The following is a 12,727-nucleotide window of genomic DNA, read 5'->3' as shown; positions in this document are numbered from 1 at the left end:
GAGGGGAGGAGGGGCCCCGCCATCTTGGACCGCCCCCGACCTGTACGACGCATGGGGGCGGCCATTTTGCCCACCCCCGACGCCATCTTGTGACCCCTCATCTACGGGCGAGGTATGGGGGCGGCCATTTTATCCATCCCCGACGTCCTCTTGGACGGCAACAACGGACCCCACCCCACTACTACAACCACGGCTCGCTTCGGTTACGCTCGATCAGGCTCGGCCCCGGACTCTCCAGACGACGACGACAACGGTCCTAATTAACGGCCACGAGACGCCATGCCTAGTCGACTCCGGGAGCACGGAAAGTTTTATACATCCCGACACGGTAAGACGCTGTTCCTTAACTACCTACCCCAGCGCACAAAAGATTTGCCTAGCCGCAGGATCCCACTCCGTACAGATCCTGGGATTCTGCATAGTTACCCTAACGGTACAGGGGAGGGAATTCAAAAACTACAAACTTAACGTCCTTCCCCAACTCTGTGCCCCCACCTTGCTGGGCTTAGATTTTCAATGTAACCTACAGAGCCTTACGTTTAAATTCGGCGGCCCCATACCCCCACTCACTATCTGCGGCCTCGCCACCCTCAAGGTGCAACCCCCGTCCTTGTTTGCGAACCTCACCCCGGATTGCAAACCCGTCGCCACTAGGAGCAGACGGTACAGCGCCCAGGACCGGACCTTCATTCGCTCCGAAGTCCAGCGGCTACTAAAGGAGGGCATAATCCAGGCCAGCAATAGTCCCTGGAGAGCGCAGGTGGTAGTAGTGAAGACAGGGGAGAAACAAAGGATGGTCATTGACTATAGCCAGACCATCAACAGGTACACACAACTAGACGCGTACCCTCTCCCCCGCATATCCGACATGGTCAATCGGATTGCCCAGTATAAAGTCTTCTCCACCGTGGACCTCAAGTCCGCCTACCATCAGCTCCCCATCCGCCCAAGTGACCGCAAGTACACAGCCTTCGAGGCAGACGGGCGATTATACCACTTCCTAAGGGTCCCTTTTGGCGTCACAAACGGCGTCTCGGTCTTCCAACGGGAAATGGACCGAATGGTTGATCAACATGGGTTACGGGCCACGTTCCCGTACCTCGACAATGTAACCATCTGCGGCCACGATCAGCAGGACCACGACGCCAACCTCCAAAAATTCCTCCAGACTGCCAAAGCCTTGAACCTCACGTACAATGAGGACAAGTGCGTTTTTAGCACCGATCGGCTAGCCATTCTGGGCTACATAGTGCGCAATGGGATAATAGGCCCCGACCCCGAACGTATGCGCGCACTCATGGAATTTCCCCTCCCGCACTGCCCAAAAGCCCTGAAACGCTGCTTGGGGTTCTTTTCGTACTACGCCCAGTGGGTCCCCCAGTACGCAGACAAGGCCCGCCCCCTAATACAGACCACGGCTTTCCCGCTGTCGACAGAGGCTTGCCAGGCTTTCAGCCGCATCAAAGCGGACATCGCAAAGGCCACGATGCGCGCCATCGACGAGTCCCTCCCCTTCCAGGTCGAGAGCGACGCCTCTGACGTAGCTCTCGCGGCTACCCTTAACCAAGCGGGCAGACCCGTGGCCTTTTTCTCCCGAACCCTCCACGCCTCAGAAATCCGCCACTCCTCAGTGGAAAAGGAAGCCCAAGCCATAGTGGAGGCTGTGCGACATTGGAGGCATTACCTGGCCGGCAGGAGATTCACTCTCCTCACTGACCAACGGTCGGTTGCCTTCATGTTCGATAATGCACAGCGGGGCAAGATCAAGAACGACAAGATCTTGCGGTGGAGGATCGAACTCTCCACCTTCAACTATGAGATCTTGTACCGGCCCGGAAAGCTGAACGAGCCGTCTGATGCCCTGTCCCGCGGGACATGTGCCAACGCACAAATTGACCGCCTCCAAGCCCTCCACGAGGACCTCTGCCACCCGGGGGTCACTCGGTTTTACCACTTCATCAAGTCCCGCAATCTCCCCTACTCCTTAGAGGAGGTCCGTACAGTCACAAGAGACTGCCACATCTGCGCAGAATGCAAACCGCATTTTTTCAGGCCAGATGGAGCGCACCTGATTAAGGCTTCTCGTCCCTTTGAACGCCTCAGTCTCGATTTCAAAGGGCCCCTCCCCTCCACCGACCGCAACGCGTATTTCCTTAATGTAGTGGACGAATACTCCCGCTTCCCTTTTGCCATTCCCTGCTCCGACATGACCGCGGCCACAGTCATTAAAGCCCTGAACAGCATATTCACACTGTTCGGTTACCCCGCATACGTCCACAGCGACAGGGGGTCCTCTTTCATGAGTGACGAGCTGCGCCAGTTCCTGCTCAGCAAGGGTATAGCTTCAAGCAGGACGACCAGCTACAACCCCCGGGGGAACGGGCAAGTAGAAAGGGAGAACGGCACGGTCTGGAAGGCCGTCCTACTGGCTCTACGGTCCAGGGATCTCCCAGTTTCACGGTGGCAGGAGGTCCTCCCGGACGCTCTCCATTCCATCCGGTCGTTATTATGTACGAGCACTAATCAAACGCCTCACGAGCGTCTCCTTGTCTTCCCTAGGAGGTCCTCCTCTGGAACGTCGCTGCCGACCTGGCTGGCGGCCCCAGGACCCATCCTGCTCCGAAAGCACGTGCGGGCACATAAGGCGGACCCGTTGGTCGAAAGGGTTCACCTCCTCCACGCAAACCCCCAGTACGCCTACGTGGAGTACCCCGACGGCCGACAGGACACGGTCTCCCTGCGGGATCTGGCGCCCGCCGGCACCACGCACACCCCCCCGGCACCATCAACCCAACCGCCCCCCTTCCTGCCACCGCCGCACCCCGCGACCGCCCCCTTCCCAGGAGGATCAGCCCCCCTCCCCTTTGCACCGACAGCTAAAACCGTGCGGTTCCCGGAGGCGACAACGCTGGTACAAGCACCACCACCACCGCCGGGGCCGAGGCGATCGACACGGACGACCAGACCGCCCGACCGACTCGTGGCGTCGATGTAAAACAAAGATGGACTGTCCAATGAACATTTTGTTTTCATATATCCTCTGTAAATAGTTGTAACAGGACGATACTGTCCAATACGGTCCTACCATGTAACTGTTCTCTCCTCCCAGGACCAGTACTGTAAACCCTTACCACCATACGAAGCATCACCCCGCCGGGTTCATTTTTGACAAGGGGTGAATGTGGTAGTATGTATTGGGGGTCATGTGGGACTGGAAGCCCTAATGTCATTGGCTGACAGATCCCGGGTCCTGGTTGGCCGTTGACCTCATACTCCGCCCTGAAGGCGAAGTATAAGAAGCCGGTGCCTTCCCCCGCATGCCAGTTTACTATCGGGCTGCTGGGGAACAGACACGCTTAATAAAGCCTCATCGACTTCACTCTGTTTGTCTCACGGAGTCTTTGTGCGCCACAAAGTCTCCGCCAGGCGATTAGGGAGGCGAAGGCCAGGGCTTCTGCCCCTTTCCCTGTCAAGGTCTCTGGGTGCTCTGACACCCGGAAGACCACCACAAATGGACATGGCTCTATCATGACCTCCACGGCCCTTGACATGGCCTTGAAAAATGCTGTCCAGAACCCACGGAGTCTGGGGCAGGATCAGTACATATGGTTGTGGTTGGCCGGGCCCTCCTGACACTGCTCGCACTGGTCTTCCACCTCTGAGAAGAATCCATTCATCTGTGTCTTGGTTAGTTGCACTCTGTGTACCACCTTGAGTTGGATTAGGCTTAGCCCTGCCCAAGAGGAGGTGGAGTTGATCCTGTGCAACCCCTCAATTCAGACTCCTCCCCCAATCTCCACACCTAATTCCTCCCCCCATTTCCGTCGCTTTTCGGCCAGCAGGGTCCTGATCTTTTCTATAAGTCGTCCGTATATATCGCCACATTTGTCTCCCCTAGCCAGTCCAGCGCTACCATTGTTTCCGGGTAGCTGGGGTAACATCTTGGTCTCCTTGAGGAGGAAATCACGCAGCTGCAAGTACCAAAGATCGTTCCCTTTCGGGGGTTGGACCTTCTCCATTAGTTCCCCCAAAGTCGCCAATCTACTGTCCGCATACAGGCCCTTCACTTTAAAGGTCCCTCTGTCCTCTTTCCATGTCCTAAACGTGGCGTCTATCTTAGCCGGTGTAAACTTATGATTGATGCTGATGGGGGCCTCTACCGACATGCCACCGAGTTTGAAGTGGCACCTGAACTTGTTGCAGGTCTTTAATATGGCCACTACCACCGGGCTCCGAGAGTATGTGTGAGGGGAGACCAGGACTGAGGACCCGGTGGCCAGCGCTCGGGAGAGATATTCCCATGCAAGAGGCCTCCTCCATTTGGACCCAGTCTGCCTCCGGCTTTCTCAGCCACCCTCTCAACGTTTGTCGCCCAGTGGTCGAATAGGGGTTTGTCAGGGCCAGGCCTCGCACATGTCGCCCACTTTACAGGATGGTTTTCCGTACCCTAGGGATTTTTCCCCCCAGACAAAGGCCATGATTAGCTAATCAATTCTGGTGAAGAAGGATTTGGGGATGAAGATTGGAAGCAATCTGAATATGAAGAGGAACCTGAACAGCATGCTCATTTTGATCGCCTGCACCATTCCCGCTAATGAGAGAGGCAGTGAGTCCCTCTTCACCTCTTCCCCCAGACTGAACAGGTTCTGCTTGTGGAGAATTATCCAGTGGTGAGCGATCTGTATCCCCAGTTACCTGCTTGCTTTGGGTCATTTTAAATGTTAGTTTCTCCAGCTCTGCTCCTCCCCTTTGGGGGTTCATCGGGAAGATTTTGCTCTTCCCCAGGGTGACTTTGTAACCAGAGAAGGCACCAAACTTTCTAAGGAGTCCTGTTATCTTTCCCATGCTGGCCAGGAGCCTGACACATAGAGGAGCAGGTCATTCACACAGAGTGAAACTGTGCTCCTTGACCCCTCTCTGAATGCCCATCCACCACTCCACCAATCTAAGAGCGATGGCCAGTGCGAACAGAGCAGGGATACAGGCACCCGTGCCTTGTCACCTATGGAGCCTAACATACGCAGAGCTGGTAGCGTTCATCCGCAAACTCACCATGGGAGCGCTGTACTGGAGTGAACCCTGGTCAAGCACCTGCATGAGGTACTTCCATGCTACTCGATCAAAAGCTTTCTCAGCATCCAGGGAGACAATCACGCCTGGTGTCCCCGCCCCAGAAGGGGTCATTATTTCATTCAGCAAGTGTCTGATGTTCGCTGTTAGTTGGCTGCCCTTGACAAACCCAGTCTAATCTTCCGCGGTCACTTCTGTCAGGCAACTCTCTACGCGACTCGCCAGTGTTCTTGCCAGGACTTTAGTGTCAGTATTTAAAAGAGATTCACACTCCATCGGGTCTTTGTCTTTTTCGGGTATCAGTGAGATCGAGGTCTGTGTCAGCGTCGGCGGCAGGGTTTCCTCCAACAGTGAATCGTTGAACATCTCCTGCACGTACGGGGCCATTGCTGTTGCAAATTGTTTTTAAAAGTCTACCAGGTCCTGGTGCATTACCTCACTGCATGGACTTAATGCATTCCATGCTTTCATCAAGCCTTAGCCTTGCTTCCAGCCTGTTTCTTATCTTCCCCCACCACTGGTATATCCAGTCCACCGAGGAACTGTTTCATCTCGCGAGTGCCCCTCGGGAGGTTCGAAGGTGTACAGGCCTCGGTAAAAGTTCACAAAGGCCTCGTTAACCTCGTTAATCCTACCATTCCTGTCCCTGACTTGTAGTATTTCTTTCACGGCAGCCTGCTTCCTTAGTTGGTGCATCAGCATGCGGCTGGCCTTGTCTCCATGTTCGTAAAAGGCCAGCAGACCTGGTAGAGTGCTTTCCCTGTGGAGAGCAGATCAAATTCAATCTGCAGCTTTCTCCTCTTCATCAGCATTTCCACGGTTGGATATAGATTTAAATTTATTGTCACATGTAACGAGGCACAGTGAAACGTATTGTTCTGCGTGCAGTCCAGGGAGATCAGTCCATACATGAACAACTTAAGACATATGATAAATACACAATGTAAATGCATAGACATCAGGTGAAGCTTATGGAATACAGTGCAACAACTGTAGAGAAGTTGCGTAGAGAGATCAGTTCAATCTATGAGAGGGCCATTGGAGTCTGGTAACAGCGGGGAAGAAGCTGTTTTGAACCTGCGTGTTCTCAGAAGTTTGTATCTTCTGCCCAATGGAAGAGATTGGAAGAGAGAATAACCCGGGTGAGAGGGGTCTTTGAAATTGCTGCCCACTTTCCGAAGACGTGGAAGGTGCAGACAGAGTCAATGGATGGGAGGCGAGTTCGCGTGATGGACTGGGCTGTGTTCACAACGCTCTGTAGTTTCTTATGGTCTTGGGCAGAGCAGTTGCCATACCAAGCTATGATGCAGCCAGATGGGATGCTTTCTATGGTGCATCAATAAAAATTGGTAAGAGTCAATGTGGATATGCTGAATTTCTTTAATTTGCTGAGGAAGTATAGGCGCTGTTGTGCTTTCTTGGTTGTAACATTGACGTTGGTGGACCAGCACAGATTGTTGGTGATGTTTACACCTGGAATTTACACCTAGCTGCCAACCATCTCTACCGCGGTACCAATGATGCGGACAGCGACATGTACGACACTTCGCTTCCTGAAGTCGATGACCGGCTCTTTAGGTTTGTTGACATTAAGGGAGAGATCGTTGTCATTGCACCATGCCACTAGGTTCTATATCTCCCTCCTCTGGAACTCATCATTGTTTGAGATCCGACCCACGATGGTTGTGTCATCAGCAAACCTGTAGATGGAATTGTAGTCAAATTGCACCACACAGTTATATGTGTATAAGGAGTATAATAAGGGGCTAAGCATGCAGCCTTGTGGAATCCTGGTATTGAGGACTATCATGGAGGAGGTGATGTTGTTAATCCTCACTGATTGTGGGTCAGAAAGTCGAGAATCCATTTGCAGAGGGAGGAGCCAAGTCCTTGTTTTTGGATTTTGGATATGGGCTTGACTGGGATTATGGTGCTGAAGGCGAATCTGTAGTCAATGAATAGAAGTCTGACGTAGGAATCCTTGTTGTCAAGGTGCTCCAGGGATGAGTGTAGGGCCAGGGAGATAGCGTCTGGTTTGGACCGGTTGTGGCGGTAGGCGAATTGCAGTGGATCAAGGCAATCTGGAAGTTTGGAGCTGATGTATCTCATGACTTACCTCTCAAAGCACTTCATAATGATAGATGTGGGGACCACCGGTTGATAGTCGTTGAGATACATTGCCTGGTTCTTCTTTGGCACCAGTATGATAGTGGTGGATAGGGAGAGATTGAAGATGTCTGTGAACACACCCACTAGTTGGTTCTCGCAGGATCTGAGTGCACCACTGGGGACTCCATCAAGGCCGTTGCTATCCGTGGGTTCACTTCCAAGAAGGCTGATCTAACCTCTGAGGCTGTGACAGTAGGTATGGGTGTATCCGAGGCTGTTGGGGCAGTTGACATTGATTCATTGACTTCCTGCTCGAATGCATTGAGTTCATCGGGCAGGTATGCTCAGTTGCCTAAGATTCTACTCGGCTTTGCTTTGTAGCCCATATATTGTTTAAGCCTTGCCACTACCAATGAGAGTACGTTTCATTGGTCTGGGATGCTAGCTTAGCCTGGTATTGTCTCTTGGTGTCCCTGATGGCTTTCTGGAGGTCATACCTCGATTTCTATTCAAGGTCAGGGTCATCCGTCTTGAACGCCTCAGACCTATACTTCAGTAGGGACTTGATCTCCCAGCTAAACCATGGTTTCTGGCTGAAGAACGCATATATTACCTTCTTTGCCATGCAGTTTTCGACACACTTACTGATGAAGTCTATGATGGTAGTGGCATACACGTTTAGGTTGGCCGCTGAGTTCTTGAATATGGACCAGCCCACTAGCTCCAAGCAGTCACGCAGAAGCATGTCCGTTGCCTCAGACCAGCATTGCATAACCTTTTTAACCGGATTCTCCCTCTTATGTTTCTGCTTATTTGCCGGGAGAAGGAGCACTGTCTTGTGGTCCAATTTTCCGAAATGTGGTCGGGAATGGAGCGGTAAGCACCCTTGATGTTTGTGTAGCAGTGGTCAAGGGCTGGGGCCGAGAGGTACCACTGGTCCACCACCAGTATGGAATCGATCAGCCGCTGCCTAGTTATCCTTTCTTTCCTGTACCCAAGGGCCCTGTAAGCTATTATTTCCCCCATGATCATCACCTGAAGTGCTCCCAGAGCATCGAGGGTGAGATCGCCCTGGTCTGGTTACAGGTTACGCGACAGTCAATGGCTTGTTTTTTCTTAACAGAATTTCTTATCGGCAAGGAGGTTGTCTCCAGCCTCCACTGTGTGTGTGTGTGTGTGTGTGTGTGTGTGTGTGGGGGGGTGGGGGGTGGGGGTGTTCGCCTGGCCCCTCTCAAACCACTCATCCACGTAATGTGGCACCGGATCGGAGATCCTTATTGCGGAGTATTCCTCCCTCACTCCCCCTGGAAGGACCATTTTGCCTACGATGAAAAGGTCTATGCGCGAGTAGGCCTTCTGCACGTGGGAGATGGAGAGCTATTTTCCCCCTTGGGTTATTGAACCTCATGGGTCCACACACACACACATCCTCCCCCGCATTTGCTCCATAAAGGCATTTAGCTCTCGTGTAATTCCTGATATGGCTCCTGTCCTAGGGTTGCATCTGTCATTTTCAGGTCTTACACGCAATTAAAGTCACTCCCCCATGATGAGTTGGTGGGTGTCTAAGTCAGGGATTTTGGCCACTGTTTTCTCGTCCCAGTTTGGGTTGTATGTTTACCAGAACTACCGGTGTCACTTCCAAAGTCCCGCTGACCACAACGAATTGTTCCCCCGGGTCAGTCACTGTGATCGTCGCCATGATCGCTACTTACCGTCCTGTTAATTAGTATGGCGATCCCCCTTGCCCTCATGTCGAAATACACCAGGATATTTGTCCCACCCAGTCCTTCCTTACCCATAGTCGGTCCCTCTCTCTTAGGTGCGTCCTCTTGTAGGAAGGTTATCCTCAGGCTTTTGAGATGGGCAAGGACTCTGAATCTTTTCATCGACCTGTTGAGGCCTCTCACGTTCCATGAGGCTATTCTAATTGGGGGGGGGGGGTTGCACCTCTCTCCCCCCCCCCCCTCCCTCCATGGGTTCAGCCATACTCATCCTTTGCCCTGGCCCTGTTCACCCGGGCCGGTCTCGCTCAAGATGGCAGCTGTAGGTTTCCTCTTTTTCACCGTCTCCACGTGCGACCTGTTGTAAACAGCACTCTACCCTCCCCCTTCTAATCCCATACCCACCCCCTGCTTCACATGCTGGCCCTCAATACCCGTGTGCTACCCCCTCCTTGTCCCCCCCCCCTCCTCCTTCGAAGTAGTATTCATTGCCTTGCTAGGTGACCCATAGTTTGGTGTGGTAAAGCATGCCTAACCACACTTTGCTCTTGAACAGTGCGTATTTGGCTCCATTAAATTCAGCCCAGCGTTTAGCCAGGTCTGCTCCAATGACCTGATACAGGCAGATGGAATGTCCCCGCTTGCATGCCCTCATGCCCCCAAGGCCGCCATGAGGTCCTCCATCATTTCTGGAGTTCAGAGGTAATGAAACCCATCATTTTCTCCATCAGCGCCTGGGTCAACGCTGGAAGTTCTGTGAGGTCGGCCTTTTATGGATGGGTTGTTGGTTCCTTGGCATTCTGGCTGGCACTGTGGTTGATGGGGGGGTCCTTTTGGTGCCCGTTTGTTGGGGTTAAAGGGCCTTAACCAAAGTTCTTAGATGAGAGCCACCTTTTGAGCGACCGCTCAGCTGTCACTGTCTGTGCGGAAGTTCATAGAATCTACAGTGCAGAAGGAGGCCATTCGGCCCATCGAGTCAGCACGTTCTCCCCGTGTCTGCATGGGTTTCCTCCGGGTGCTTCGGTTTCCTCCCACAGTCCAAAGACGTGCAGGTTAGGTGGATTGGCCATACTAAATTGCCCTTTGTGTCCAAAAAGATTAGCAGTTTATTGGGTTATGGGGATAGGGTGGAAGTGAAGGCTTAAGTGGGTCAGTGCAGACTCAATGGGCTGAATGGCCTCCTTCTGCACTGTATCTTCTATGTTCTATTTAAATAACAGGACAATGGGTCACTGTGTGGAGTTTGCACATTCTACCCGTGTCTGTGTGGGTTTCACCCCCACAACCCAAAGATATGCAGGTTAGATGGATTGGCCACGCTAAATTGCCCCTTAATTTTAACAAAAAAGTCCAAAACAAATAACAGGACAATGGCCTACCAGTCTACCTAACCGCAAAACCCTTCGAACTCTCCACCCAGACACACGAGACAGACACACGACACACGGTAAGGGTTGGAGAGGATTTTTAAAATGGGGATTTAAGAGAAAAGGTTCCATATTAATCTTCGCTGCTGTGGTTGTGGCCTCTGGGGAATAGATTTATTCAAGAGATTTAGGTTGATGCAGTGCTGCCCTTCAACTACCAGGTGGAGCTTTACACAGGATTCAGGTTGATGCACTTCCACCCCTCTAGCACCAGGTGGAGCTTCTGCCTCCCTGAGATACGATGGGGAGATGCCGGCGTTGGACTGGGGTGAGCGCAGTAAAAAATCTTACACCAGGTTAAAGTCCAACAGTTTGTAATACTTCTCCCTGAGATATTACTGGGCTTTAAATTGGAATGTTTGTAGGCCTTTTGTTTGCCTGATTTCTGTGCAGAAACACTGGCTTGTATTATAAAGGAAGCTCTCAGTTTAAGCTTCAATTTGAGCTCTTCACAGTTCCTCAGACAGAGTTAAAAGAGTGTTGCAGACCTGTGGTAAAATGGCTTTCACTTTCTAATTCCAGAGATCTCTTTCACAGTTCTGTTCACTGTCTGTGTCTTTTATCATTCACCTGATGAAGGAGCAGCGCTCCGAAAGCTGGTGATTCGAAACAAACCTGTTGGACTTTAACCTGTTGTTGTAAGACTTCTTACTGTGCCCACACCAGTCCAACACCGGCATTGCCACATTGTGTTTTAAGCAAGAGACCCTTCACAATTCTGACTGGCAGCTTCTAAAATCCCCTGGCAGTGAGAGAGACAGAGAGAAAACTGTCAAGCTCCATCATGGTTGAATTCTTCTTAAAACTGACAAAACGGAGCTGGCTTCTCCTGTTCCAGAAGTTTCTGAAAACCTCCACCAATCCCAAACGAGAATTGGTCCAAGGCCCGGATTCCAAATGTGCTGATTGGCTGCTTGCCAAGTCTATCAAACTGACATCATGGGCTCTGCCACAGAATCTGAAGGGGAAGTGCTGGCTAATCCATTAGTCCAGGGGTGTCTGTCCAAAGCCTGTAATTTAAACCGAAATCCAAAATGGTGCAGCGATGGTGTAGCAGCTAACCAGAAGACTGTGTTCTTGCGCACTGTATTCTTTAAATGTTGATAAATGTAAATCGTTTTCTTCTATTAACAGGTATTCCTGCTATAGTGGTGTTTGTGTGTATCGGAGTGGACAAAGATGCAGGCAGTTATGGCTGGTTTACGATTGAAACCCAAGAAAAGAACAACACTGTTTCAATGTAGGTGTTTTTAAAAAAAAAATTCATGAGATGTGGGCGTCGCTGGCAAGACCAGCATTTCTTGCCCATACTTAACTACCCTTGAACTGAATGGCTTGCTGGGCCTTTTCAGCGGCCAGTTAAGTGACAACCACATGTTGTGGATCTGAAGTCACATGTAGAGGGCAGCACAGTGGCGCAGTGGGTTAGCCCCGCTGCCTCACGGCACCGAGGTCCTAGGTTCGATCCCGGCTCTGGGTCACTGTCTGTGTGGAGTTTGCATATTCTCCCCGTGTTTGCGTGGGTTTGGCCCCCACAATCCAAAGATATGCAGGATAGGTGGATTGGCCACACTAAATTGCCCCTTAATTGGAAAAAATGAATTGGGTACTCTTTAAAAAAAAAAAAATGACATCAGATGTAGGCCAAACCAGGCAAGGATGGCAGACTTCCTTCCCTAAAGGCCATTAGTGAACCAGGTAGGTTTTTACAACAATCGATGATGATTTCCTGGTCACCATCATTGAGACTAGTTTTATATTCCAGATTTAATTGATTGAATTCAATTTCCGCCAGCTACCATAATGGAATTTGAATCCACGTCACCAGAATATTAGCATAGGCCTCTCCATCATTAGCCCTGCGATATTACCAGTAAATCATTATCTCCCCCGTTTCTATAAAAATGCCAGAAGAAAATGTTGGTATTTGATTTTCTTCCACTGCCGCTGGAGTTTCAGGAGAGATATATTTCCATTGAGCGGTTTTTAGGATCAATGCCAGATCTGATCTGTGTTACCTGGTTGGCAACTGTGCTTTAATTTGCCTGAACACTGCAATGGTTAGATGGAAATTTTCCAGTGTTCCTGCTTCTAATTGGTATCCAGTGAGCATTGCTGATAATACATGAACCTCAGAGAAGCCAGGAACAGACTGGTGGATCCTGCCACCAAATAGTCTACTGCCATTCATTATGACAGGATTTATTAATTTTTTAAAAATATTTTTGATATTTTCCAGGTTTTACATTTTTTAACAGAGTAACAGTTGAATCTATAATGTACCTGGTATTTACAAATAAAATTGTTTCTTATTTACAGAGATTTTTACATATGGTTCCCCCCATCTGCCGTCACCCCCTTCCCCACGTTGGTAGTTTAGTTTTCCCTCTTGATGCT

The 12,727-nt window shown here is 50.9% G+C and overlaps 1 protein-coding gene and 1 long non-coding RNA gene across 3 annotated transcripts in view; one reads left to right on the top strand and one right to left on the bottom strand.

Moving 5' to 3' along the window:
• Positions 1–12,727, bottom strand: part of LOC140430767 (uncharacterized) — an 85,484-nt gene that overhangs the window by 52,765 nt on the left and 19,992 nt on the right. The window lies entirely within an intron of this gene.
• The window catches only part of LOC140430766 (adhesion G-protein coupled receptor G2-like), a 168,472-nt gene that overhangs the window by 146,730 nt on the left and 9,015 nt on the right, over positions 1–12,727 (top strand). The window contains exon 10 of the mRNA XM_072518446.1: positions 11,465–11,570. Coding sequence (XP_072374547.1) covers positions 11,465–11,570 — 106 coding nt within the window. The remainder of the gene's footprint in view (positions 1–11,464; positions 11,571–12,727) is intronic.

The sequence above is a fragment of the Scyliorhinus torazame genome, chromosome 10 (genome assembly GCF_047496885.1).
Source record: "Scyliorhinus torazame isolate Kashiwa2021f chromosome 10, sScyTor2.1, whole genome shotgun sequence".
Taxonomy (NCBI): domain Eukaryota; kingdom Metazoa; phylum Chordata; class Chondrichthyes; order Carcharhiniformes; family Scyliorhinidae; genus Scyliorhinus; species Scyliorhinus torazame.
This window is presented reverse-complemented; position numbering and strand designations above follow the sequence as displayed.